The sequence below is a fragment of the Rhyacophila brunnea genome, unplaced genomic scaffold (assembly GCF_057557595.1).
Source record: "Rhyacophila brunnea isolate RB1 unplaced genomic scaffold, BYU_Rbru_1.0 scaffold_8, whole genome shotgun sequence".
Classification (NCBI taxonomy): domain Eukaryota; kingdom Metazoa; phylum Arthropoda; class Insecta; order Trichoptera; family Rhyacophilidae; genus Rhyacophila; species Rhyacophila brunnea.
The window spans coordinates 29,392,380-29,419,401 of record NW_028233350.1 but is presented as its reverse complement, the minus strand read 5'-3'; the positions used below and the strand labels follow the sequence as shown (position 1 = coordinate 29,419,401).

At 34.5% G+C, this 27,022-nt stretch overlaps 2 protein-coding genes across 4 annotated transcripts in view; both read left to right on the top strand.

The window, feature by feature from the left end:
• Positions 1–522: 522 nt before the first annotated feature.
• LOC147064119 (FAST kinase domain-containing protein 1, mitochondrial) lies at positions 523–19,056 on the top strand. Its single transcript, XM_085958553.1, has 8 exons — positions 523–1,471; positions 3,304–3,464; positions 7,950–8,075; positions 8,314–9,386; positions 10,074–10,224; positions 11,707–11,830; positions 16,633–16,822; positions 18,555–19,056. Exons 1-8 carry the CDS (start codon positions 658–660, stop codon positions 18,799–18,801), a joined length of 2,886 nt encoding a protein of 961 aa, XP_085814679.1. The 5' UTR covers positions 523–657; the 3' UTR covers positions 18,802–19,056.
• A 2,489-nt stretch (positions 19,057–21,545) lies between these two features.
• NAT1 (N-acetyltransferase 1) overlaps positions 21,546–27,022 on the top strand; it is a 52,959-nt gene continuing 47,482 nt past the window's right edge. Inside the window, exon 1 of one of the 3 annotated variants that reach the window (XM_085958712.1) lies at positions 21,546–21,587. The gene's annotated coding sequence lies outside the window, so the exon portion shown is untranslated. Of the gene's footprint in view, positions 21,664–26,842; positions 26,967–27,022 lie in introns of those variants that run through there. The other 2 variants (XM_085958714.1, XM_085958715.1) reach the window with 2 other exon arrangements.

Here is a 27,022-nt window from a genome sequence, read left to right as displayed (position 1 = left end):
TTTGACTGGTAATAATTATGAGAAATAATTTAACTAGATGCAGTTACCCCAAATGCGGGGTTAAGAGCGTCTACTCGCCTTGTTTTCATAAAACGTTTTTATTATAAATAATCATGCAACATCTACATCTTATGAATATGGTAGTCGAAAAAGAGATTATTGGTGAACAGTCAATAAAAATTTCGAAAAGATAATACAATCGTTTAAAGTTCAACATCAGCTTAAAATTCATCTAATCAATTTATATGCCGCACTTACCCTCACCGTATAAAAAGTTGTTTGAGGACGCGGGTTTGAGTATTGCAAGAAAGGGGAATGACCAACGACAAGAAATGGGATAAATTAGTAAAATAACTCCTCACGCGGAAAAGGAAGAGCAAACCCTATCTCAAGGACTTCAAAGTCAACATGAATAATAAGAGTTTTATTGGTAGGTAAAACTCCTTTCATTTCAGTATATTCATACAAATATAAATATATGAAATTCATAGACTAGAAAGGAATTAGTCTATGACTTTGGCCATACTTTAACCGTTTGACGTTTCAAATGTTATGTTAAACATTAAAGTTAGGTTATAATATTTTGCGGTTATGTTTACATAAATGCCGTGTATATTAATATTAATGTCGTCAACTCTCGATAAATAATCGTTTAAAATGACTAATGTTTACAAGTCTTTATTGTATACAACTAGAAATACCCGAACGTTTTTAAATATCGCAGTGAAAAATTTGTCGAGTGTATCAAAAACATCTCTTCCAATTTCAGGAAATTATAAACATCTATCGAAATGTTTCCACAAACCCATTAGAGAGGTTAATTATGCTGTGAAAAAGTTTCTCACTACTAGTTGTTCTCTTTTGCTTGATGATAGAGATGTTGATTTTGTCGAAAACGATTTGGGCCCTGTAGAATTTATTAAAACTGAACCAACGCAATTATATTCAAATTTAAACGACCCCATTATTGATAAATTGAATAAATGTTTTTCAATCCAAGAAGTATTCAACGTCTTGAGGGAATCATCTAACCATTTAGAGCATTACCACATTATTAAAACTGTATTGATTTTATGGGACATGCAAAAGATATTTAGTGAATCGTATGTAAATAATTTGGGAAAGTATGACGTGAAAATGAGCCCAGTAAACATGGTAATGGAATATGTAAACCGATTAAAATCGCATGACGAGTTTCATCATCTCTTAAAACTTATCGAAACTTACTGTCATGCATTTAATATTGAGGAACTGTCTCATTGTGTTTTATATTTGGGTAAAATGGGCTTCGGTACGGACAGCAAAGTGTTCAGCACCCTCATGAGCCTCTGCGATGACAAATTAAAGTATTCTCCGAGCGATTGGACATTATATGACTTGGCAAGGTATACTGCATCCATCGGCGTCAGAGACAATTTGAAATTTATTCTTTCTGTGAAAGAAACAATGCCACTCATTGAATCTTATTTAGGCAAGTACTGAAAATAATTAAGTATTTCTAAATTTTTAAAAAACTTCTCCTCAGTGGCCACAAATTTAACGAAAAACATAATAATATTAATAGCTGTCATGACCATTCCAACTTGATTGAGTTAGTATACTTCGATCCAATAATCGTTAATTGGAAATTTGAAATTTTCATACATTTTGATACACCATTATCACAAACTAAGATTATGTGAGGTAATATTAGGTTGGGGTAGGTTAGATTAGGTTATGTTAGGCTTGGTTTGGTGTAAAAAGAAAGTTGTAAAATCTCATGTCCACCTGTGCGGCACATTTACTGACAAAATTCCTTGAGGGCAATTTTATTAGTTTTAAAGTAATGAAATTTATAAAAAAAATGTGTAAGTACTATTCCTTCTCAAAATTTTTATTTAAAGCCGCGTTGCGCATTAAACAATTTGGAGCCATAATATTTTAAATTAAAATCTGTTTAAAAACACATTTTTATTAATAAAACAGGACAATGGTTTACTATCGCTTCGGTATTTTTATAAATTTTGACTATCGCGTAATAAAAACTAAAATATTTTTATAAAATCTCTAGTTGAATTGTCCTCATGGTGAATTGTGCGCGGTGAATCGGCTAAAGTGAATTATCTTTTCACCGAATAAAAATCAATTATAGCAGCGCTGTCCAACTTCTTTTAGGCCGCGGGCCATTTTTTCTTTAGCAAACATTTCGGGGCCAAAGAGGATAGAAATGAAAAGTCAGTTTATGTCAATTCAATAGTCATTTTTTTATACAAAAAAAAATCAAAAATAACACAACTAGAAATAATAAAAACAATAATATTATTTAATTTTGTTTTTGTAAAAAAAAATTATACATCATAAATTAATTACGTTTACAAAACAAAGATTATACTTATACGTACTTATAAGTTATTTAATGGGAGCATTGTGGCCTTAGTTGTTGAGCAACAATTTTTTTTATGTCAATTTCAACATTTTTGTTGTGGCAAGTCTATTTATATTTTCAAGCATGGAGTCCTTCAAGCTGTTTCTATATTTTGATTCTATGTATTTCATGTCAGAGAAGGCACGCTCGCAGATATATCTACTACTCGAACATAGAAATGATTTGAAGTCAAAAATCTCTTAATTTTGGGTATTTTTCTATATCCAAAATTTAATATTTAGTATTATAATGAAATGTTTTCATATTTTAATTTATGATGGGTAATTCTGAACACAATTTTATATTTTCTTTCACCGGACATTTCATGTCAAATATTAATTCTGACAAAGTTTTGCTCCCCAATGTTTGATGAAAAATTTGCTGTACAGCTTGCGGGTCGCAAAACAAGTTCGGCGGGCCGCCAGTTGGACAGCGCTGATCTATAGCAATAAGAAGAATAGTTTTTTAAAATTCCGCCCTAGTTCAAAAAATACACTAAATTAAAATATTAAAATTTGTTTTGGGGTGATTGATATTTTTGGTTTGATGTCACTAACATGGCTTTGGAGCAGACTCCCGAAATGGAACAGTTGAACAATGGGTTTTGTCTGGGCCTGGAGCAAAATTGGAGTGCAGAAAATTTTGACTGCTCCAGGTTTTCTACTATTTTCTCCTTTAAAATTAATATTAAATACACATAATTTTCGGTAACATTTCAGAAACATGCCAATTAAAAAAAAATACCGAATAGATTGCAATAAAAATATTTTTTATTCAATGAATGAAATGAACACCAAATAAAACACAACAAAAATTATTCTTTAAAATTATTGTTATCTGAAAAATTTACATAGTATTTTTTTTCTACTGAATATTTAATTCTTCTTTTATTTTTTTAGAAAATTGTAAGGCGGTGGAAGAATTGAGACTAATCACAGCATGTTTTGATAAAACTCATATTTTAATATCCGAATCTACAATGGATGCTTATAGAAGTAAAACGTGGGAATTCATAGAAACCAATATATTTACAGTAAATGACAAAGACACAATCCTAAAGGTTTGTGAAGTATCTAATATTGTACTTTTAATTCAGGTTTAAACCCAAAAGTGTATAATATGCTACACAACGATGTTGAAGGAAATCCTCTATTCAAATGGGCTTTCAAAATATACGAAAGTGAACCTGGAAAAAGGTCACAAAGTCATTTCGCATTGCAGATGCACATTTACTGCTCTTTGTTCATCAAGGCTGCACTTAGTACTCGTACAGCGTACGCGCGTTTGGTGGAGCGTTGAGCGGCGCGTAACTCAAACGTTAGGCCTTAGATAATAAATACATCTTGCATTAGTGTTACAATTCAAAAAGTTTTTTATGCAATTTACCATTAATTTGAACATTACGATGAATAATGACGTAAAATTGTAAATCAACCAAAATAAAAAATCAAAGCATGATTTAAAGCAGTGGTTTCCAAACTTTATGGTACTACACCTCCCTTTTAAAAAAATCTAATCTTGGTGCCTCCCCCCCTTTATTTCATTAAATAATACAAACACCTTTTTAAATAGTCAACAATGTATTAATATAAAAATGAAAAAAAAAATATATAAAAATAAACAAGGTTTTACTACTTTATATTCATTTTTAAATTAATTTGTTTTTCATGCGCATTACACACAACCAATTTCAATAGTAGTCAATCCAAATTCATCATCGTTCATTGACAAATGTATTCTATCATGGACCCACATCCTGAAGCAGGCCCCCAGGCCAGGATCTTTGGCGGCCCACCTACCTATCGCCGAGGTTAAGGGCAGTGTGGTGCTCTAATGTAGTGTTTCCTAAATTATACACGGGGGTTATCATTTAACTATAATATCAATCATCATATAGGTATCACATCAAATTGCAACGCACAACCACATATTTAAAATATTTAATACCCCTGAAACAAAGCAGCGCCTTTTTTTACTATTAATAAAATAATGTGAAAGGTGCATTAGCAAACTAACCAAGAACTCAGTAAATAGATTTTTGTTTGCTTCAAGATACCTGGCACAGAAATTATTTAGTGGAAACATGGCAAACTTATTTTTTTTGTAATTTTGATTTCCAAAGCTCCAATTTTTTATGAATACCTTCACTTTGTCTTTTTAAATCAGGGAATGCATTCGTGGTCCTTGCATTGATTTATTCACTCAATTTTTTTTAAATTTCAACGAAATAGACATGTTCAACAACAAAATTATCGTTCCTAAACAAATTTGCCTCAAATTTCAACATTATGAATTCACCCTTTTATTTCATTTTTTCACAATATAGCCGGTGCGCTTCACAATAGTATAGAAATGAGGTATTATAAAATTATTCTCCATATTTTCAAACAGGTTTGCAAACAACCTTTTATAGGACTGTTTTTTTTATGTAGTTTATAACTAGCGGCCGTTTTATAAAATATGCATTTGCAAACTGAAAACCTGTGGCTACATTAATTGTGTTAAACTTTCCGCGCCTCCCTTTGCAACACTCCACGCCTCCCAGTTTGGAAATCGCTGATTTAAAGGCAGAAAATAAGGGTTTAATTGAATTTTAAAAACTAACCAGCACCATCTGCAAATTCTTAGTTCAATGAAAACAAATAAGTATGCTGTCAAAGTTTAGTGTGCACTATTTATGTCGAATCTTACCAGTCTTCCTCCACCCCTCGCCACAGTACGGAAGTTATATTTAAAAAAAAGTTATTAGTCTAGTTATTAGTCATCCTCTTTGGGTCGTTGCAATCCCAAACCTCCAGGCCTACCAGCCTGGTGGACGGAACACATCTCTGATCTCCGAGCACTCAACAAAAAAGCTAGGCGGCGACTCCAATCTGCGCACCGCTCCAGACTACCACCGCATACCATTGAACTGCTGGCTTCAGCACACAGATGTACCAGACGTAAATACAAGGACGCCATTCTCCAAGCAAAAAAGGATCACTGGCGCGACTTTGTCACTACTGAGGGTGGCTCGGACCCCTGGGGTCCACCGTATCGCGCGATTAAGATTGGACTTCGCCCAACCAAGATCGTTAGTGGCATTGAGCGTCCTCTAGGTCGTGGATTCACCACTACGCAGCTTGAAACAGCCACGCTATTACTTGATGCCCTCATACCACAGGATGATCCTTCCACGGATGATACGATTCTTCAGCAAGCCCGTTTTGTAGCAGCGCTCCCATACCAAGTCACCTCTTTGCCATTGCCATCCGAGCATGAAATTGGTGGCATTTTTCAAAGCCTTCTCGCTGGGAAAGCACCTGGCCATGATTGTATTGACAATTTGATGGCCAAGCATGTTTGGGCTGTTGCAGCGCCAGAAATAACGTCTCTTTTTTCCGAATGCTTTTCCAGTGGTATTTTTCCAGATTGCTGGAAAACGGGAATACTTAGGATAATCCCTAAAGCCGGTAGCCGCCCTCCCTCTGACCCTAAGGCCTACCGCCCTCTGACACTCTTGCCTACATTCAGCAAGGTACTGGAGCGTCTTATGTGCACACGACTTGAGACTCACCTCACTCACTCTCCCCGAACCAATATGGTTTCAGGCCGGGTAAATCCACTGAGGACGCGATTCGAAAAGTTATCAACTACACTGAAACAGCAACAAGTAAATACGTACTAGGCATTCTTTTAGACATAGCGGGTGCCTTCGACAGTGCTTCCTGGCCATTAATATTGTGTAAACTTCGATTAAAACGTGTACCGGGAGACATATATGCACTAATCCAAAATTATTTCAGTGACAGATCTATATTATATGATACTGGCAATACAATAATATCTAGGAAATCCACAATAGGGATCAGTTCTTGTACCCCTTCTATGGAATATCCTTTTTGATGACCTCCTGTCGATCACGCTTCCAAACGATTGTAGTATTATTGCCTATGCGGATGACGCGCTTCTCCTTGTGAGTGCGAACAGCCGCAATGGTCTTGAGCTAGCTGCTAACGAGGCTTTGGAAACCATTATGACCTGGGGTTTTACTAACAAACTCACTTTTTCTCCGCATAAAACAGAATCCATCCTCAAGGGAGCAGCCAACCTCACTTCAAGGTCGCCCACCATCCGTATGGGTAGTACTTTAGTTAAAGTCAAAGATAAGGTTACATATCTAGGCATTTTATTGGATGACAAATTATCATTTATGCACCACGCCAAAACTTCGGTGGCTAAAGCCAAAGCAGCTTACCATCGGGTCTCCTGGCTTACTGGAAGTAATTGGGGTCTTAAGTTCAGATCTCTTAAAATAGCTTATGATGCAATCTTTATGAATATCGCTGGATATGCCGCCAGCATGTGGTATCATAGATGTAAGTTATTGTCCATCCGGAAAACTCTTCTCAGCGGTCAACGCTCAGCATTACTTGCCCTCACTAAGGCTTATAAGACGACTTCTACCGACGCGTTGCCTGTCCTTGCTGGAGTGCTTCCGTTAGACCTGCACATTCAGGTCCGTGGTGCCACGACCGCCTTGCTTGGGGGTCTGGGGGCGGAGGTTGGCGGTATCTTTATATCGCCGCCTTTAGGTCTTGGATCCATGAGCCGGTGCGCTCGAAAAGTTATTGTACGCGACCTGGCGTATGTGGCAGGGGCGATGGACCACTTCTTCCAAGGGCAGACAAACGCATTTGTTCTTTCCTAATATTAAGTGGCACATGGAGATAACCAGATTGACTCCAGACCATTGGACTTCTCAGTTCTTAACCGGACACGGTGGTTTTGCCTCCAAGCTCTGTCAGCTTGGCCTAATAGAATCTCCGACTTGCTTATGTGGCGAATTGCAGGATGCCGATCACATCCTCTGGGAGTGTCCCTAAATGTCGGTTGAAAGGGAAGAGCTTCTCAAGTCGGTCCGACCCTCAGTTGGACCGGTCGGCCATTGCGACTTGGTATCTACGAGGGAAAATTTCTCAGCTTTTAAAAAGTTTGCGGCATTATACGGCAAGCGAGAAGGTCTTTTCTCATCGAGAATTGACCGTAATACATTATATGGAATTAGGGATCACGCACACTCTAGTGCACGCCAACCAAGGTCTTGGGAAGTTGCTCCTGGGACACTTTCGGCACAAATTTGAACAGCGCCTATCGTTCGTTACGCCACAGTATACGCCTGCATAACGGGTGTGGAGACTTGGCGGGTGGTGGAGGGAAAAGCAAGTCATTTGACCAAATAATTGGTGGGTTCACACTGCATCAAAAAAATAAAATGTATATTGTGGTCACTGCAGCAATCTGATAAATATCCGAAAAATAAAACTATCCTCACAAAATTAAGTGAAAAATAAAATGTCGAACTGACAGATTTAATTAGCACCCTTCTAATTTACCCAAAAATATTTAAAATATATATATCGGAATTCATCTTAATCGTCGCTGAATGAAGGCCTCTCCAAGCTGATTATTTTTCTCTCTGTGCCATAAATTGGGCATTCACATTGCTGGTTGTAATTTTTGTTAAATTATGTGATATTTATTTTAATTTATTTAACTTTTACAGGTTGTGGCGTTTTTAAATCTACCATATTGGTTAAAAACTAACTCCAAGCTTAACATAGCCATCTGCAGTATTATTGAAAATAAAATTGAATCGATGAACGCAGCAGAAATAATTGTGTTACATAAGGTGAAGTTAAAACATCCATAATTCAATTGTATCGCTTTTTATACTGAAACTGTAGATAAAAATGAATGTAGTGCAATAGTTAATAATATTGTAATCCTAATGTAAAATGAAATTCTCCGATAAATGCTATCTCAATTAACACAGAAATTAATCTAAATGAATATGTAGCTGTCGGAATGATATCCAGTGTGTTGCCATTATCAATAAATTGTCAATTAATTGTATTTATTGTTTTTAGGCATTCCAATCTTATCTTGAGCCGGCAAACATGCTGAACATGATACGGAAACGAGCAAATCATCTATTGGAAGAAATTAAAAGTGACGATACAGCCTTAGCGTATACCCTCATGCCGGATTTACTATTTTGCCAAGCCACAACGTCTGTACCTCAAAACAGAAATATCTTTGAAAAAATGTGCCTTGATTTAATAGACATCTGTTTTCCTACCTCGCTCCCTGCCATTTACAAAGTTTTAAGGTTTTTAAAAACATCCAACCATCAGATATACGATAAGTTTTGGAAGAAATCTCTAGAAAACTTGTATTCAAAACCCATTGAAGATAATTTAATACTCCGGATATGTCACAAATACATGTTTTTCAACAATCACTCAAATAGAATATACAGGAATATCGATTTCGAAAAAACACTAATCACTCTTATGCTTCAATCGATTCGAGAGGGTGTACCCGGCACAGTGCCATGGAAATTTTCCCGCATGTCCGCTTTTATTTTCTCATATGGAATGTCCTGGAAGAATTCATTATCAGAAATCAATATGATCAATGAACTAATGAACAAGTTAGACACCATGTCCGACCAATTGGACATACTCGACTGCCTTGTTTTGTCTCGGTGTCTACAGATACTTACGAAATCAACTCGTAAGTTACACAAATTGTATCATGTTAATCACGTACCAGTCCGTCTCAACTGCTTACTAGACAAATGTGTTTCAAGGCATTTAAAGTGTGAACAAAACTCATTACTTGTTTTAAATACTATATGCAAAACCTTTATAAATAGAAAAGCAAGATATGATACTGAACAATTTCACATATTGCTTGATAACTATCTGCATATAACAGGTGGTTTTACATCCAGGTCGATCAGGGACTCTGTGTATAATTTTATTAATTGCAATTATATTATTCCTCCATTTATGGAAAGAGCAATTGGTTATACTGTGTCACAAGATGAAAATATCCTTGGTGAAACAGCTCATAAAATTTTGCATCTTTGTTATATTGCCGGATACACTCCTAAAAATATAGACTTCCTTGATACCACAGTAAGACTTATTGAAAGGTAATTATTTATTTAAATACTATATAAATCACTGGCGAAGGGTGGAGACTGTTAAGATTCAACATAAAAAGTGGACACTAAACTTTTCAAGTCATGCGTGTTTGTTTTCATTTAACTAAGTAGTTACTACAATGAGCAGACAATGTGGGTTAGTTTTTAAAATCCAATTAAACCCTGCGTAAACCAAGCCATAATAAATAACTGTCAAAAACTAGTGATATATTTATAAAATATCTAAAATTATGCCATTAAATCATACATCATTTTGGATATTTTATAGATATAAGAATATTTTTTATCTATTATAGTTTGGTTTATCCACGGCTAATAAATTTAAAAAATTAAACAACACATTTGTAATCGCTATTCTTAATTCAACGAAAATAAACAAGTATAACTGAAAAGGTGTGCACTATTTTTGTCAGATCGTCCATAGCATACCAAAACTATTATGGTTTGGCTTAGGCAAGGTTCAATTGATTTTTAATAACTAACCAACACTGCACATTGCAGTCTCAGTTCAATGAAATCAAATACATATTATGACTGAAAAAGTTTAGTGTGGACTATCTATGTCGGATTTTAACAGCCTACCTCCACCCTTCGCCACTGATATAAATAATATAGTCATATTCCTATATTTTTAATATTGAATTATAATTTTTTATGAAATATCCTTTTTTCCAGAGACAAAGACATTATGCCGGGGTTGTCTCTAATCCAAACGTGTCTAGCGCTTTGTTTCTTTGGCCATCTTCCTGAAACTCTGGTCAAGTATATATTTTCTATAGAATTCATGGAACGGCTTGATGATGAAATAGCTGAATGTTATTCCAAGGTAATATTACCAACAAACAATTACATACCTAGGTATGTTCTCATTTATCAAAATCGATATGTTTTTCATACCAATTTGTATGAGGAATGCATTACATATACAGTATAACCCCTATTCTACGTTTTTTAAGGGACTGAAAAAAAAAACCTAATTGGAGGGAAAATGTAAAAGGGGGGTATTGAAAAAAAGAACATTAAAATTTTATGTTTCTAAAAAAATAACGTTTTATTAAAAAACAACATTCAATTAAAATTTTTATTGAAAAAATCATGTACATGTGTATACTAGTTTGTTGCATTTTTGTCTTTTTGTTATGTAATTCTCTTTCTACTATATAAACATTTAAAAGTGTCATCTTGGATATCAGCAAAGTTTGTAAAGTAGGTTTTTAAACCCTCGGTGAACCTCATTGCTTCTTCTTTTGTTGGAATATCAACCTCGTCTTCATCAGACAGTTCTTCAGAAGCGCGCGTAACTCGCATATTTTTAATATTTCCGACGTAAATCGCGGGAAATAAAAACGTAAATGTGGGTATTAAATGTACTGAAATACATCGGGACCGAAAAAATTACACGCAATTGCCGGGAAAACGTGAATACCGGGCACGTAAAAACGAGGTTATACTGTAATATAATAATAATATATTTTACATTCTTAAATTACCATACAATCAAACTAAATTAAAAGTTTACATATGGTGAAAGAACCAGATATAGTATTGTCACAATGTTTTTTTATCGATAAAGTATTTTTATAAAATTACAAATCAAATTGTACAGAGCGAACAAGATAAGGTAAGGAAAACTGCAGCAGCACAATGCAGATCTTGATTTTGTGGTGCTGTGGTTTGTGTGAATTTCCAGCACCGTGTGTCTTGGCTGTAAGCGGAGCTTAACAGATTTTTACAAGAATTGGTCGTTAGCCATTCAAACAACCCATTGGCTCCTTGCACTGTATCAAACACACAAAAAAACAACATAAATTTATTAGGTTCGAACCTGCGACCCACGGGTTCATAGACGGCTACTCTACCAACTCGACTGCTGTGGTTGTACAATACAGGTGTACCACTAGTATAAATTCTTTACTATTTAATCCCTTTTCCCATCTGGCCTTTTGATGGTACGAATCAGACTGCCAGATGTGCACGCAATAATAGATTATTTTTTGTATCCACCAATTGATGGTGTATGTTAACCTTACTTACAGATAGTAACCATCAATAGATGAGCACACCCACCATTAGTTGCCACAGGTTGCAGCTACAGCGCAGATGTTCACCACAAGTATCAGAGTAATGAGTGTCCGGGACTACAGATCAAGCGAGAGCTGCATGTGTTCGACATAGCAAATGCAGCTTGTGCAAACATCCCTAATAAACACGATAAATGCATTCTCTGCATGTGGCAGCAACGAGTTGAGTCAGCAGTAAGCCTTAAGCATTATGTTAAAATAATACTGATAATTTTTCGTTTTTTCAGTTAACTTATCCTGCCAATGTAAGAAAAAAATTAATGGATTTGAATCGCTCGGTGTGTTTAGAATTTCCGCAATATCAAGTGCCATGGTTTCATGAGAAGTACATTGAAGAAGTCATTGCTTTAAGTAAGAAATATCACTTAATAGATTACATTAATAGAAAAGTGTTTCATCGAGCGGCTGACGCGTACTTGCCAGACCCAGGATTTGAACCTGGGACCCACGACATTACAAGCTGACGCTTAAGCCGCACGGCCTTCATGGGGCCATTAGGATAAGGATTTCATAACTATAATAAGTATTTGATTTTGTAGCAACCGTCAAATTCAAAATTCACGCTACATATTAGGTACTATATTAATTGTGACAATACTCTCTCATGAAGAATAGTAGAACAATTTAACCTTGAACATGTGCGTGGCGATTTCTTCTAGTGTGCCTCACAAGCACACAACAACAGGCTCTGCCTAATTAATATTAGCCTGTTATTGTTACGGTTACTATTCTCGACTATGCTTACATTAAGCCTATTGCATCGGTTTCTCTCGCTCGACGCCACTCCTACTAAGTCTAATTTTCTGTCAAAACCATCAAACTTTATACTAATGTTTCGACACCTCCTACGTAGAGTATTGTAACTTCAAAATCGCAACTTTACAGGAGAGCGGTTTAAAGATACAAAAGCTTGGTGTAAGTCGACCTTTTGAATGTTTTGCACCAAATTTGGGATGTCAATTGTAAATTATAAATAGATTTGTTTTGCATTAAAGGATATCTAATATTTTCTGTGGTTAATCATAAAATTCAGTTACAATATTATAGTGCGGAAAAGAATTTGATCCAAATATTGTATAAACCACATACAATAGTTTACGGCGGAACCTCTTACATGCATTTAGTTGTATGTGATACTTATCATAATTTACGTCGTCATGGTTTTGGTGAAATATATTGTATGTGTTAGATACAATCCTTCACTTAGGATTTTTTGCGTATTTAAAATCATAATTCGGTAATAACAATAATTAAAAGTTATGGTATGGGTCGTCAGATAGGTAGGTTGGAAAAAATACTCTATATAAAATTGCTTTTATTGTCATTTAATAAAACATTAAATAAATTTAAGACTTTCATGACATGATAAAAATTAAACATACAGAAAAAAACAGAGAAGAAATAATTTCAATCAAAAATCCAATTCAAGGAAGTATGTAAATATTGAAATAAAATTAAAAGCAAAAAAAAAATTACAATCACTTAAAACCAACGTTTTTGGTTAAATAATATATCAAATATCAAAGGAAAATCAGACAAGAGAATAACAATGGGTGATTAAGTGGAAGGATGCACTTCAGGTTAAAATATAAGTGAAACTGAAAAAGAAATCATTCTGCAACTATATTTTTAGTTTGGAATTAATTTTCAATTATATGATGCGAAAAAAGAAGCATGCACAATTTAAAACATACAACCGAAAAGAGATTTTTTACACTGACATATTAATTATTAAGCAGATTTTATTTTCATCCTACAAAAACACAATTTGCTATAGGTGTTCGTATTTACAAATAATAAAATCAATCTTCCTCAGAAACTGCTGGTGGAATTTCAGTGGTAGGTATTAACAGGTATAAAATTACTGAAAAACTCAAGATAACGCTCAGGAATGATTCCATTGCTGCACATATGCAGTAAATCATCTGTCTTAGCTTTTGGAATTGGCAATATTTGTGAATAAAGAACCTTTACCGAAAATGAAGTTTCTCGTTGCGTGTGCTATGTGTTACTTTTCACGACCATGGTCGAGTAGACAGTGCTGGACAAGTCGCACTTGTAATTAATCTTAAACGGATCATTGTGATTTACATTAATTTGTATTAGTCCATATATGATAATTTAATAGAGCTCTGAAATCAAACATACTACGTGATTGATCTCTACCACATCCTCAGTTTTTCCTTCTTGTTTTGTCCATCCAACTAAACAGTACCATTCTGGAGGTGCAAAAATTTGTTTGTTTGTTGAACATCTTTCAATCAGGGCTTGAACGCAGTCCTCTTCATTTTGCGTACGTCCCCTTTCCAAAAATGTGTGCTTTACATTAACATTGTATTTATGGACCAAATACAGTCATGTTAAAGTCATAAACAATGCGATTTCTGTTCTGGCCTATATTGTTAGAGCAAAACCTGAATTCTTTTGCTTATAGACCACAATAAGTAAGCAACTTGAGTCCTCATTTGCACCTCGTTTGCCTTCAGCTTCCTGCTATATGTATCATGTAGCTACCTTTTGTGTAAATTGAAAAACTGTGAAATTTCAAACTGATAATTTACGTTTATAATAAAATGTACTTACTCAAATTTCCGTGAAGGGCATTCAAAATTCGCAGATACAATTTTGCCGTGTAATGATTGAACATCATTTTTATTAAATAATCTTAACTGACGAGCAAGGTTCTTGCCATAAACTGGGAGTTGCTCCGTGGATGCTACTCAGACTTGTAAGTTTTTGAAAATGTGACATTGGTCACACTGGTCCTTTTTAGGGACATAGTGACACAAAACAATTTAAAATTTTTATTGATTATAAATAATGATTGATACTGCCTTTCTGTTTGAGCTTTATGTGTGTATATTATGGGCTCATACCATTCATTATATAGTTTAAATAAATGGGTAAAATCCAGGTCGCCATCTAAGTAAAGTTTGCTTGATCGCTGTCGAACATAATCTGATTCGACCGGTTGGATGGACTTAACATGGTCGGAAACACTGGTATTCATATCTTCAGTTAATACAACATTGCAATTTTTGTGTCGACTTCGTTGATCAGGTGTTAAAACGGCGGTTTCATTATCCACCTTGTCCAAAGCTGTGAATACGAATTGGTCACAAATAGAGAATGTTGCTAGAAACTTTTTTTGCAGACCTTAACCAGCTCCATGTTATTTTCATTTTGATATTTCGTCAGATGATATTTAATGGTAAAACTTCGTCGCGACTGAGTTTCAGTAAAAACTCTGCGTTGCTTTTCATTTATCGCTAATTTAGCAACATATTACCACTTTTATTTCGATCACCCGAAACCTTAACCATTATAATTGAGGTTTTAAAAAAAAAATGATTATAAAGCATTATAAATCTCATAGTTTATGATAACAGCACCTCTTGAGGTGATTTTTCACAAAAATAGCTCTATATTTTATAATATATCCAATTACTTTTACTGTTAATCTTTTCGAGAGAATGTAGTCTGTTTGTATCAGCAACGCTGGCACTAGTCTCATCATCGTCACAAATAATGTCTAAAAGTTCCATTATCATATTTTAATCAGCACCTGAAGGCAGTGATGACTCTGTAAAAAGCAAAACAACTAAATAAACATGAATTTATAAAAGTTATCACGCGTATAATGTTGCAACTAAAATTGTATGTCGCCGTATAATATGATAAGTACTACATACAATTTATTTTACTAAAATAAGCACGACGTAAATTATACGTGATAGATACAATATTTTTTTTCAGTTTTTTCCGACGTAATATATGGTAAATATTACATACAATAATAGTTACAAGTAATGAAATGACGTAGACAATGGTAAGTATAACTTACGATACTTTTTGTTGTCATACGAGAAAAAGATTAAAAATATTAACTTACCTTGAATCATAAAGTCACAGTTTCCCTGGGTAGAATTTATTTCGTCCATTGTTGTTTTACTATTATTATCCGTTTCTATAATATTATACGCTTTACTATTAATTGTCCCATCTGGCCTAATCACACATTTTTGTGCACACATAGATTTTCTATCAATTTTTGTATTCTTGACACTAAAGTCCTGTAGGGGCGGATATATTGCGCAATATTTATTGACATTGTCTAGATCTCTTCATTATGGTATTTAATATTTACCAAACCATACAAAAATACAATATAACCGAAAGTTCACAGTGGTAGCGGTGTGTCACCTCCCGTCCGAAGTGAAGTATCGTAATTAGCAGTAACAATACACCCGCGCGGCAAGATCTCCGCGCGTTTCCCGCGTATAGTATTGCTAAATACGTTACCATACTTCACGTCGGAAAAATTTCAAGAAATTTGAGATACAATAATATGCAATGCTTGAAAATCGCACATATAATACGAATTTTGAAATTCTGTAAATTGCATCATATGTAATACATACTATGGATACGAAAAATGAAAAAAAGTGAAAAACGTCATTTTGTTAGTTACACTAGTATACGTAGGAGGTGTCGGTTTGTTTATAACACAAAACCTTTATGAAAAATAACCTCAAAGGAAAACATACTTCTTTTTAGTCAATGTTCACTAATTAGAGCACGAAACGGTGCCTCTAAGAATCTCTGTCGCTCAATCATGCCAGCATCTCATAGCACCGCTGTATACACCCCGTGGATGGTGTCTAGTGTCCTTCCTGGACACCGCCAACTGATTAGTTTGAAAAACACTCGGTATTCACTTGAAGCTCAATACATGGTTGCTCTGGCCCTTCGTAAGCTGGTGCCATCACTCACTACCGAATGCATGCATCAAAATCGAACAGGCGGCATATACTTTTAACCGAATGCAGCCGTCAATATCAGGCATTCTTCATTGAGTTGAATGTTGATCCAGCCATTATCCTTCAGATAGTAAACTCTCTTTGCGAAGTACCATCTCCAGTGATGTACACCCCAGGGTATTTAAAGCTGTCAACTCTCAATGTTCTACTCGTCTGGGAGAAATCTGAATCAGTAAACAAATTATTATGTAGCCTATCGATTATCTGGTGAATGCACCCAATGAGTTGCGAATAAAACAGTACCATCGCCCTACTTCACACCACATTACTTCACCGCTGAAGGAGTTTACCTATTCAAACAATTATTATAATATTTTGTTATTTGTGTTTTAGCACCAACAAAACTATCTGCTTTCCATGACGATGTTCTTGAGACTCTGAAGAATTCACTAAACCTGGACAGCTGCCTAACTTACCCACACTACACATCTTATGGCTACCGAGTTGACTTCATGCTACAATTGGATGAAAGAGATGCTCCTATAACTTTATTAAATCCTCTCAAAATGGAAGCTAAGACCAAGTAATAAATTTACTGCATACTACCTTATTATTGTTATAATTGTTAGACATAAAATTTTATTTTTAACCTCATATTACAATATGATGCCAAAACTCCTAGTAGAAAAAAAGGTGATACTTCTTTTACCCAAAGATGTTTAAGAAAAACATGATATTTAGATTCGACTCTTATTTACAATGGAGCAGCTCAAAAAAATGTTACTAATGCTAATGATTAAATTGGCTTCAAACTATGGCATTTAACATTTTCCAAATGGTGTTCGAGGTAAAATTAATTGTATGTTTAGTGATTTTTTGTATTTATTAATACAACCACTTGAATTATGGTTGGTTGTCGGGTTAAGAATAATTATTAGTTGTCGAGTTTTGACACAATAATAAAAAATAGCATCCCACAATCGGATATTTTAAAATATTAATACCAGCGTAGTAAAATGCAGACGACTTTTTTTTACCATTAGAGCAAATTTGTAATTTGTGTTTATCTCACTTACCTGGTTGACCTGCCACGCTGCCGCCCCTCTTAAGCCTGTGGGCCATGCACCAAAATTACATTGGTTTATGTTTTTTTATAATATGATAAATAATTAAATATACATATCACATGAGGAAGAACTAAATGTACATATTTCCATGTATTTGTATTATCAATATAATAACTAATTGATGTGATACCTGAGCTTGTTTCAATGAACGTAAAAGTTTTTTTATATTTCGGCTTGATATTTGAAAGAGCAACCTGAAGTTCTTGGTCAAGACCCCTCAAGTACGACTGCTGATCATTTTTAATTATAACTTGAGTTGAAAAACTTTACTCACCTAGATATGTCGTAGAAAATGAAAGCTGAACTGCGATAGCCTTGTCGGATATCCGAGGATATTCTTTATTAACTGAAATCCAGAAAATAGTCAAACAGAATCTTTGGCGAAAATCAGTTTTAGCGTTCCGTCATTCCTCAATTCAACAAATTCCTCTCGAATTTATAGGGAAAGCGCTTCTATAGAATTTTCGGCATTGGTTGCAAAAGTGTTTCGAATCCAGTCGTATTGATTGTATGAAAATAATGATGAAATTTCTTTTGCAGCAAAGTTAAATGTTTTTAAGCCGGATCCAAAATTAATTGCTCGTTTTCAATGATGGTCTGGTAGGTCCTTTGGTACATTTTGTAGGGATCCTTGTTTTAACTCCTGCCAAAGTTCGTGTTTATTTTTGAATCCTTCCAATTTATCAGAGCATGACGTGGCACACCAGTTGCGGAGCACTGACATACAGCACCACAAACTTATCCGTATCTGCTTATCTAAGCGAAGAGGCCATCCATAGACTGAAAAAGTATGCAGTTTAGAACCGTGTGCCATACTATACTTATGATTTCTGTTCATGGAAATATATTTTCACAAAGTATGCTTCTGATCGTATACGTTTATGATACCATACACTTACAAACATAGTGAAAATATATTTTCATGAACAGAAATCATAAGTTTAGTATGGCACACGGTTCTAAACCGCATACGGTTTCAGTCTATTAATGGCCACTTAGATAGAGATAGAGGAGCCACATTCGGAATGACATTCAACATGGCATTGTTAAAATTTCTTAAGTGCGTAGATCTATTTCAGTCCATTCTAAAGATCAGTTTGTCCGACTGTACCATAGATAGATAGATAAAAAGAGAGCCTCAAGAAGAAGAAGCTTCAATAATAATATGCAACATTTGTTTTTTTCCAGGATTGCAATTCTTTTGATGGATGATAATAATTCCTTTTTTAAAATTTATAACGGAAAAAGAGATAATGGATCAGAACCACACATTGTTTTAGAAAACAGTGGCCCAACTCAATCATGTATTCGTCACTTGGAACAATTGGGTTACATAGTTGTGGAATTATCACCAGGTCTTTGGTTCTCAATGCATATGACTGAACCTGATGCTAAAGTAGATTATCTAACCAAAAAAGTATTGATGAAATGTTAATGTTGTCTATTGATAGTATTACAAAAAATGTGTGAAAAATGTCTCTTAATTGCCCATCATCATCCCCTTGTATTAAAGATTCTTCATTTCCGTTTTTCTCACCGTATAAGATCCCTACTTCTTAAAAATGTCCTGATATAGGTTATTTTATTTAAAAAACAGTACCTAATGCCGGGTCTGAGACGAATTGGCGCCGGGACAACTGTACCCTACACAATCCAAAGTAATTCGAAAATAAATTGACGTTCGAAAATTATAGGTACTTTTAATATGTATATTTACATATTATGTAATACTTATATATTATTATATTATTTAATACTTGGTGAGAATTTAAATATGCACACATAAATAATGATTTAATTATACATATTATGTTTAAGTTCCAACAACAAGAGAATTTTTTTATTTATATATGAAGCGTCGGGCATACTAATTCTCAATCCGCAATATAAAACATTATGTTAAGAGCAAAATGAATTAAAACTACTAATTAGTAGATAGAAACCTATTAAACTTCCTCGTCTACTTTCTGTATCAAATCGTAACGAACATCCATTTATTTCATTAATGAACGTTATTTCATCATTCGACAGTGAGGCGCCCACTTGTCCCGGTGCTCTAATGCCTATGTACATATTAAGCCGCACAGTGAAATCAACATGTACTCTTAAATATCAAGTTCCACCAACGATTACATAGGACCGGAAAACTGTGAGTGAAACGATGGTTTCACGGTTATATTTCATTATTTGAAATCTGTGGTTGCCAAATCGTGTGATCTTTGTGGCGAGAGCAGGTCACCATAATGTTAAATTCAACAGCCAGGGAATAACTCTTAAAATTTCTATTGTTTGCCTCTCAGTGTGTGCCGTATTGTCCATTCCTAGTTCTTCCATGTGGGATATCCAAAAAGTTTTCAATCATTCACCTGTAGTGTTCACCATTGATTTTTTCCGTGACATGATTTTGGTTCGTAAAGAAATATGGATCAAAGACCATTTTTTCTCAAATGCCAAACCATATAGTAATTTTGGCAAGATACAACTGTGTAATCTCATTAATTATTATTATTTGATTTTCAGTTCAGCAAAATTGGCTGGATTGCATATTGACATGTTCACTAAGATGAAGGTGATTTTTTCACTAAAATGGTGAATTTAACAGTGAGGTACAATAAGGTGTTACAGTACTCCAGGCGCTGAATGCAGTCTCTAGGCAGCAATTGTTGCACTGGCTGTATCGTCTGTTATCTGTACTTGAATGGAAAAAGATACAAACCATACTTCAAAAATCTCTGCAGATTGCACTCAGAAATGCCTAATTGTGCAGCATGTCTTGATATTTCCACATCTTTAGCTAGGTACACTTTTGGAAACTCTGTGGATATTCTCTTGAGAACAGATTGATCTTAGTCTGTCAGAATATCTTGAATCGGAAGTCATTCCATGCCATTTAAATCAAGCTGCCTAGCGTCTGTGCTGTTAGAATGGCATCATTACAACGCCGTCTGTGAAATTCTCGCTTTACTAAAGCGTCAATTACATTGAGCTTCTTTACGAGCTGTTTGTTGGCAAATTTAAAAGCAGGCGATTCAGCTACTGCGATTTGATGATTACACACAAAACTTTCCATTCGCTGAGAAGCCACAAGCCAGTGACTATTTTGACAGAACGTAGTTCGTTTTTTTACCGGGAGGTTGCTACTGCGCAGACGCAGTAGGCCCACACGCCGGCGTGTAGCGTGTAAAGTTGACCGGCGTTCAACTTTTCTCGGTAGAGTGTTTACAACCTGCTTGTTCGATGATTACACTGGGCGACTTTACAGGCAGATTGTAAATTCGCCAACAAACAGCTCGTAGAGAAGCTCTATGTAATTGACGCTTAACACAACAGATGAATTTGTTTGAATAATAATTATTGTAATAATCATTGCATGTTCTCATATTGTGGATGCGATGAATTTCGCACTGCTCAGTTTCACAACTGACTGTCTACTCAATAATTCAAGATGACATTGATGAAATTACAGTGGCTTCAAAATGATATGCCACCACATTGTAGTGCATCCTTGTGAAAAAGTTTGTCGACTTCTGCTCTACGCTATGATGTCATGTCGATTTGTTATGAAGGCTTTTTATATAGATTGGTATTGCTATTAGACCCCTTATGCTCTGTCGGCAACCACGAGGCAAAAAAAATGAAATCACTGCTTACGTACGTGGTTGCGGCAACCGGCCACACCTTCTGGTTGCCAGAAACCCGTCGACAGTGTGTATGTAAGAGGCTTAAACGGTCTAGATCGTCTGATTTGTTCGTTTGCATAACAATGATTTTCTTATCTACAGAGAAAAAAATCTATATTATTCAAAATAATATTTAAGTCTGGAATATTTTTATTCTAAAATATAGAAATTACAATATTAAGCGGATTGTTAAATTTTTACACATTCGTTATTTTATTACTAAACGATATTTTAAAAGCTTCACTAGTGAAGATTAAACTACAAAATTCGTTTTCTATATTGACAATAATAATATGTTAAACATATTTTTTTCAAATTACTCTTGGAATTGATAATTTATTGAAAAATACAATGTGATTCGATTTATTTTATTAATTACGATGATTAGGTATTTTATAGGTAGGTAATTTTATTACTGTATTTTTTGCTTTATATAGCAACTATTTTGATACTTGAACATGTTAAACATATGGCAGCCCTATTCCGATTTTAGCCGAGTAGTTGCGAAAAGCATCTCTAATCTAACAACGAGCATCGGCCCGTAAGTGTTTCTTTTTTACTCGCGTTTATAATTTATTGTGCTATATTTTGTAATTTACCTATTTAATTTGATTGGGGTAAGTAGAAATTTATTATGGCCACTTTCGCAGTCAGAAATCATAATTTTAACTCATCTAACCACCCATTTTGATATCTTCGTGCTCGTACATTCTGTCTAGTGGTGCGTCATGCCTGCGATCGCACGTCATTTTTCTTTTAATTCAGAGTATTCATTTTACAACTTTGTATGTCGATATTCGATTGAATATTGTAGTCTTTGAAGATTTAACTTACATCACAATATTACATTTCCATACTCTTAACAGGGAAAGTGTGGCATGTGAAGAAATTATAACATTTTGACAAACCACAGCAAATCATATGATAATTTCCAGGAATTAGCAACCTAGCATTAGTTAGTTCGATGCGATCTAAGGTTTTTTGTTCTTAACTGTTCTTTTATAAATTAACTTCGACGTCCACCGTGTCGATGTGAATACGAAATTCATTTATAGTTCACTTCCGACACTGAATAAATCCCGTTGTCTGTATTTTAGAATACCAAATCGTTTACCGTCCATCCCACATACGCCTTTCTTGATCCCACCATCTTCAGATTTTATACTAATATTTCATTATTAAATCATTGGTTGCATTGAAATTTTGTCCACCGCGTAATCGTGTAGGTGAAATTAAAATCAAATACTTTGTCATAATTCTTGCAAACTTTTTTAAACTTTTATTATAGGTACATGCATGACTACTTTGCTAATATTTGATGAGCTGACTGAGCTAAATCGCCACTTATTTTATGCAATCCTAATAAATTACAGATTTCCATTTGAATGATTATTTCGTAGTAGTGTGTACCTAAATATGACTTAATAATATAGGTACAATTTTATTTTAGTTCTATGCAAGTGACGTATACCTATGACGTTTCTAAAAATAGCTCTAAGAAACTGTCACATTCGATAATTTTTATGTTTGTATTTTATGAATGGTTTTCAAAGTTCATTAAATAGGGATTTCTTCTTTTTCACTATTGCTGTGAATTAGCTTGGAAATCAAATTACCGTTGGGTTCATTTTGACTTATTTTATATTTTCCACAGCTTTATTATAAGTGGTTTTATGTTTTTATTAAAATATAATTATTATTATTATCTATTAAACTCACCATCCAATGACTGTATTATTGTAAATAATATCCTATAATGTAACTGATTTCCAAGTGAATTCTGCAAAATGATCTTAAGTGAATATAATTTTCATTTTTTTCCATTTAACTATTAGAATGTTAATGTGTACGAATTTTATTCCACTGGACATTGAACGTATTTTTTGCTTTGTAATTATTTTCGATTGTTCAGTGATTGACCTATAAAATATTATACCTACATCAGCATGAATGAAAGTACTTTCATTGATAATGGATGATTTTATAAATCATTATCATTTGTAAAACAGATTCGATTGTGTTGATAACCCACCTAGTTTAATGCTTTGCAGCAAGATTTTCATAAAGTGAAGTGTATGAATAGGTAGGTAGGTACCATAATATTAGGTACCTATCTATGTATTATTTTAAATTGTAAAACAATTTCCATAGTGCTAATACGCAGATACATAGTTCCATGTTTATTTCGATAAATTACGTCTTCCACCTATGAAAGATTATAATGTTTTTATTTTATCTATTGAAAAAAAAATCATTGTTTATTGCTGAGATATTCCAGAGTGTGTACATACATGCTATTTGCAATTCTTCGCGTGCTCTACAGTACAAATCCACTGCAATCTCTCAAAATGTGTGCATTTGATTAGGTATTTGCCGCATCTTTCTTTACTATCAAAAACGTTAGCTTGTGTGGGTTGGGTGCCCTGTCTCCCTCCGCCCCTCTTTGTACTTGTACCTAACTTCAGTCCGCTGCGCTTTAGCAGGGCGGTGCAATCCGCCTCTACTGAGCGACTATGTGGGTCATTGCAAAAACTTGGCCTCATTCGCTCATTCGCTATTGACGTCGGTATCGCTCGCTCGGTCGCGCGCCCGACATTCACAACTCCCGCGGCTATCGCCGTCCCTTTCGCCCCGAATTGCTGTACATTTTTTCCCTCACTCTCGCTGGACGATGTGGACAGCATTCCATTATCTCGTGACTCAATCAGTAATCAATTCTTCTGATGTCGTCCGTGAAGGTCTTCCTTATCACTGGACGGTGGTCAACAGAAAATCTTACTTGTAAATTCTAGCGAAGACAATACCTGTAAAAGATTGACATAAAATGTCAAAATAATATATGTAGGTAGGTACCTAGTCGCTTAATTTATAACGTATCCATTGGAGCCGAGGTAGATACGGTTGGGCCCAGAGCCCAGATGCATTTTTTCGGCACCCAACTAGGACAATTATTAAAAATAAATTTACCTCAGAAAACAAATCGTGTCGCATACTGGTGTGAAATGACGACCAAAAAAAATATAATTGACGCTAGAAACACTTGTTGACTATTTTAACAAATATGATTTTATATTACTCGCAATTCGCTTCTTCGGCCCCTGTGAATATTTACCACCAATCGGGTTATAAGATGTATAAATATAAAAATGTACACTTTTACGTAGAACACCACCTGTTCCGTTATATTTGTGGCTATACTATCATGGGCCATGAAATTTGACGTCTACCCATGGAATTCCTTACCTGCCAATATAGTATTACCGTTACGCAGGTTATCGTACCTGCTGCTAAGCAAAAATTGCTTCGATCTTCAACCTGGCCGACCGGATACGGCCTCTCGTACCTGGCAGCGGTGGGCATGCTAACATTGCTAACAATATACCTACCTAACATTGTCTTTGGCTCACTTCAAACAGAAGAAGATTTTAATTACTTCAGTGATGTTCATGACATTGTTCATAAAACGACCGTAAACCACATAAATATCTAATGTAACTAACTCTGGCAGACGGGCGTGATTGTCAGTGGTTAATCATTATGTGAACGTTAATTTATTATTATGACCGAATCTGCGAGCAGCATGCAAAGTTTCTCTTCTCACTATCAATAATCATCTTTATGTTTATATGTAATACTACACAGAAGTTTGAATTAATTTATTATTTTACTATTATTGTGGGTGAAAATTATTGTACTATGTGTTCACTCGCGATACCTCACAAAATAATATCCGAACAGTGCTATTTTAAAATGTAATAGCTAACAACATTGGTTCTTCGATGGTCACAAAATGTACAATTATTTTGGAAAAATGTACCTACCGTTGCTTAAAACGCTGAAGAGAACCTCTAATTAATTCAATACATTCAAATGTTATTTCAATAATTATGCACAGTAAAAACATATTATGCCTAGTCCTAAAGCATATTTCAGTTTGCTTAGGTAATAAAATAAATATGTGAGTAGTTTGATAAGGTTAAAATTTAAAGACATCTAAACGATAGTTCATAAATAATCAAAACTTCAGACAAGAATTAGTACCTTTAACTAGTTATCTCAAAAGTTCTCTATTAGTCAGAATAAGTAAAATGGCCTTCTCCGTATAGGTACCTACCACAACAACACGTAAGTAGGCTAACGTTATTTTATTATTGGTCTCGTTTGATAAGTGATATCAAATTGAGAGGACCATCGACAATCGGAAACAATTATTGATAGCAAACCTTTAAACACACGTTACTTACACTTTATGATTTTTCTTATCTTCACAAGTCTGAAATTAGTCGTACTACCTATATTAGATCATGTTTATCGCGTAATTTGACATAAGACATACCACGATACTTACTACGTAGGTACCGAGTTACTTTATAATCAGCTGTTAATGCCATCTTTACCAAAGGTGAACTACTATCAATTAATAACAAAAAAATATTTCCTTGTCGTTTGTATAAAGTTTAACCAAAACCATTATGTCACCTGGAGTTGAATAATCTACCGCAGTCTATCAAATCAGTTTTTTTACCTACTCTTCTAAGTGAAAAGACTTGTACCTAGATTGATTTAGATATTTTGTCCTTCTTTTCAAATAACGTCAAGATATTTTCACACAAGTAGGATTACGATTTTGTCAAATTTTACGATGTCATATTAGATGCGCCACTTTCACAAATTATAAATGTTCCATTGATGTGAACGTTTTTAATTCACAGTTATTACGAATTACATTCCAGTTCATATTGAAGACGAGAAAGTGAAACGGGGAATTTTTTGATAATATTTATCACTGTCGTACCCATAGAGTAAATAAAATACTGTCGTCCCATTTCAATAGTATGTATCCGCCTAGATCAGAGATCCACAAAGGGGCTCTAGGGCCTAGGCCACTCAAAAATGTCAAATTATACAAATCCATACCTCAGGGTGCATACATACTTGTAATAAATGACTATTGAAGTCAGGAGACTTTCTGCAAATGAAACAACGAACATCACGTTTAAATAGGTTTTTACGAGTATTTGTCATTGTCTGTATTTTTAATTGGTGATACTGTCCGCCTACCTAGGTATATCAATAATGTACAAACAACATACGATTTTTTAACATTATCTGTAATTTTATGTATTTTTTAGAAATGCAACATTTTTAACGAGCAATTCTTCTGGGCGAGGTTTAAATATCGTTCGTGGATAAATATGGAATGAATTTAAACACAAGAGGAGTACATTAGACTTTGTCACGTAAACAAAAGTGCATTCAATATTGATCATATTTGAGGACACTCGGCGCGCTTTGTGTTTCTTGCGTGTTATGGCCTGATCGTCATAAACCGAACCCGACTTAAAAATATTAAATTTGTCTACGGCGACTGGTTTTCACATCTTATTAATCTCTCTGTGGGTTTCACCAATATGGGTATTTTTAAATAATATTTTTAGTAGGTACATAGATGTATCATTATTGACTGACTGATAAAAAGGGGCGGGGCGCTAGTTCTTAAATGTTTGAGAAACTCTGGTTTAAATGTTATATAATAACATCAACATACTTTCGTTGTCATCAAAATATTGATATTAATTATAATACCTATTTCGAAAATTTTGTTGAGCCACGTTTCCCAGAGCGAATTAGGAATCTGTTCCGCGAATAATGTCGTGCTTTATCTATGGCTATACCGCTGTATGAGTAATAATACCGCTTATAATAATATTATAACGCCTGAGAGTGTGGTCGTGACTTTCCACAAAACAGCTGTGAATAAACCAGATACTAGTGTTTTTCTTTCGCGAAATCCCTGAATCATTTAGTTTGTGTAAGTGCGTCAACCGTTCTACACGTATTTGGTTTACATGCGTCTCATTGCATTTTAAATAGTTCCATAAAAAGGTGTTTTAATATTTTATCTGTGAATTTCAAAAAGGTGTCTATATTTTATTGTTATTTATTCAAAATAATTCCCAGTGATAGTTTATATTA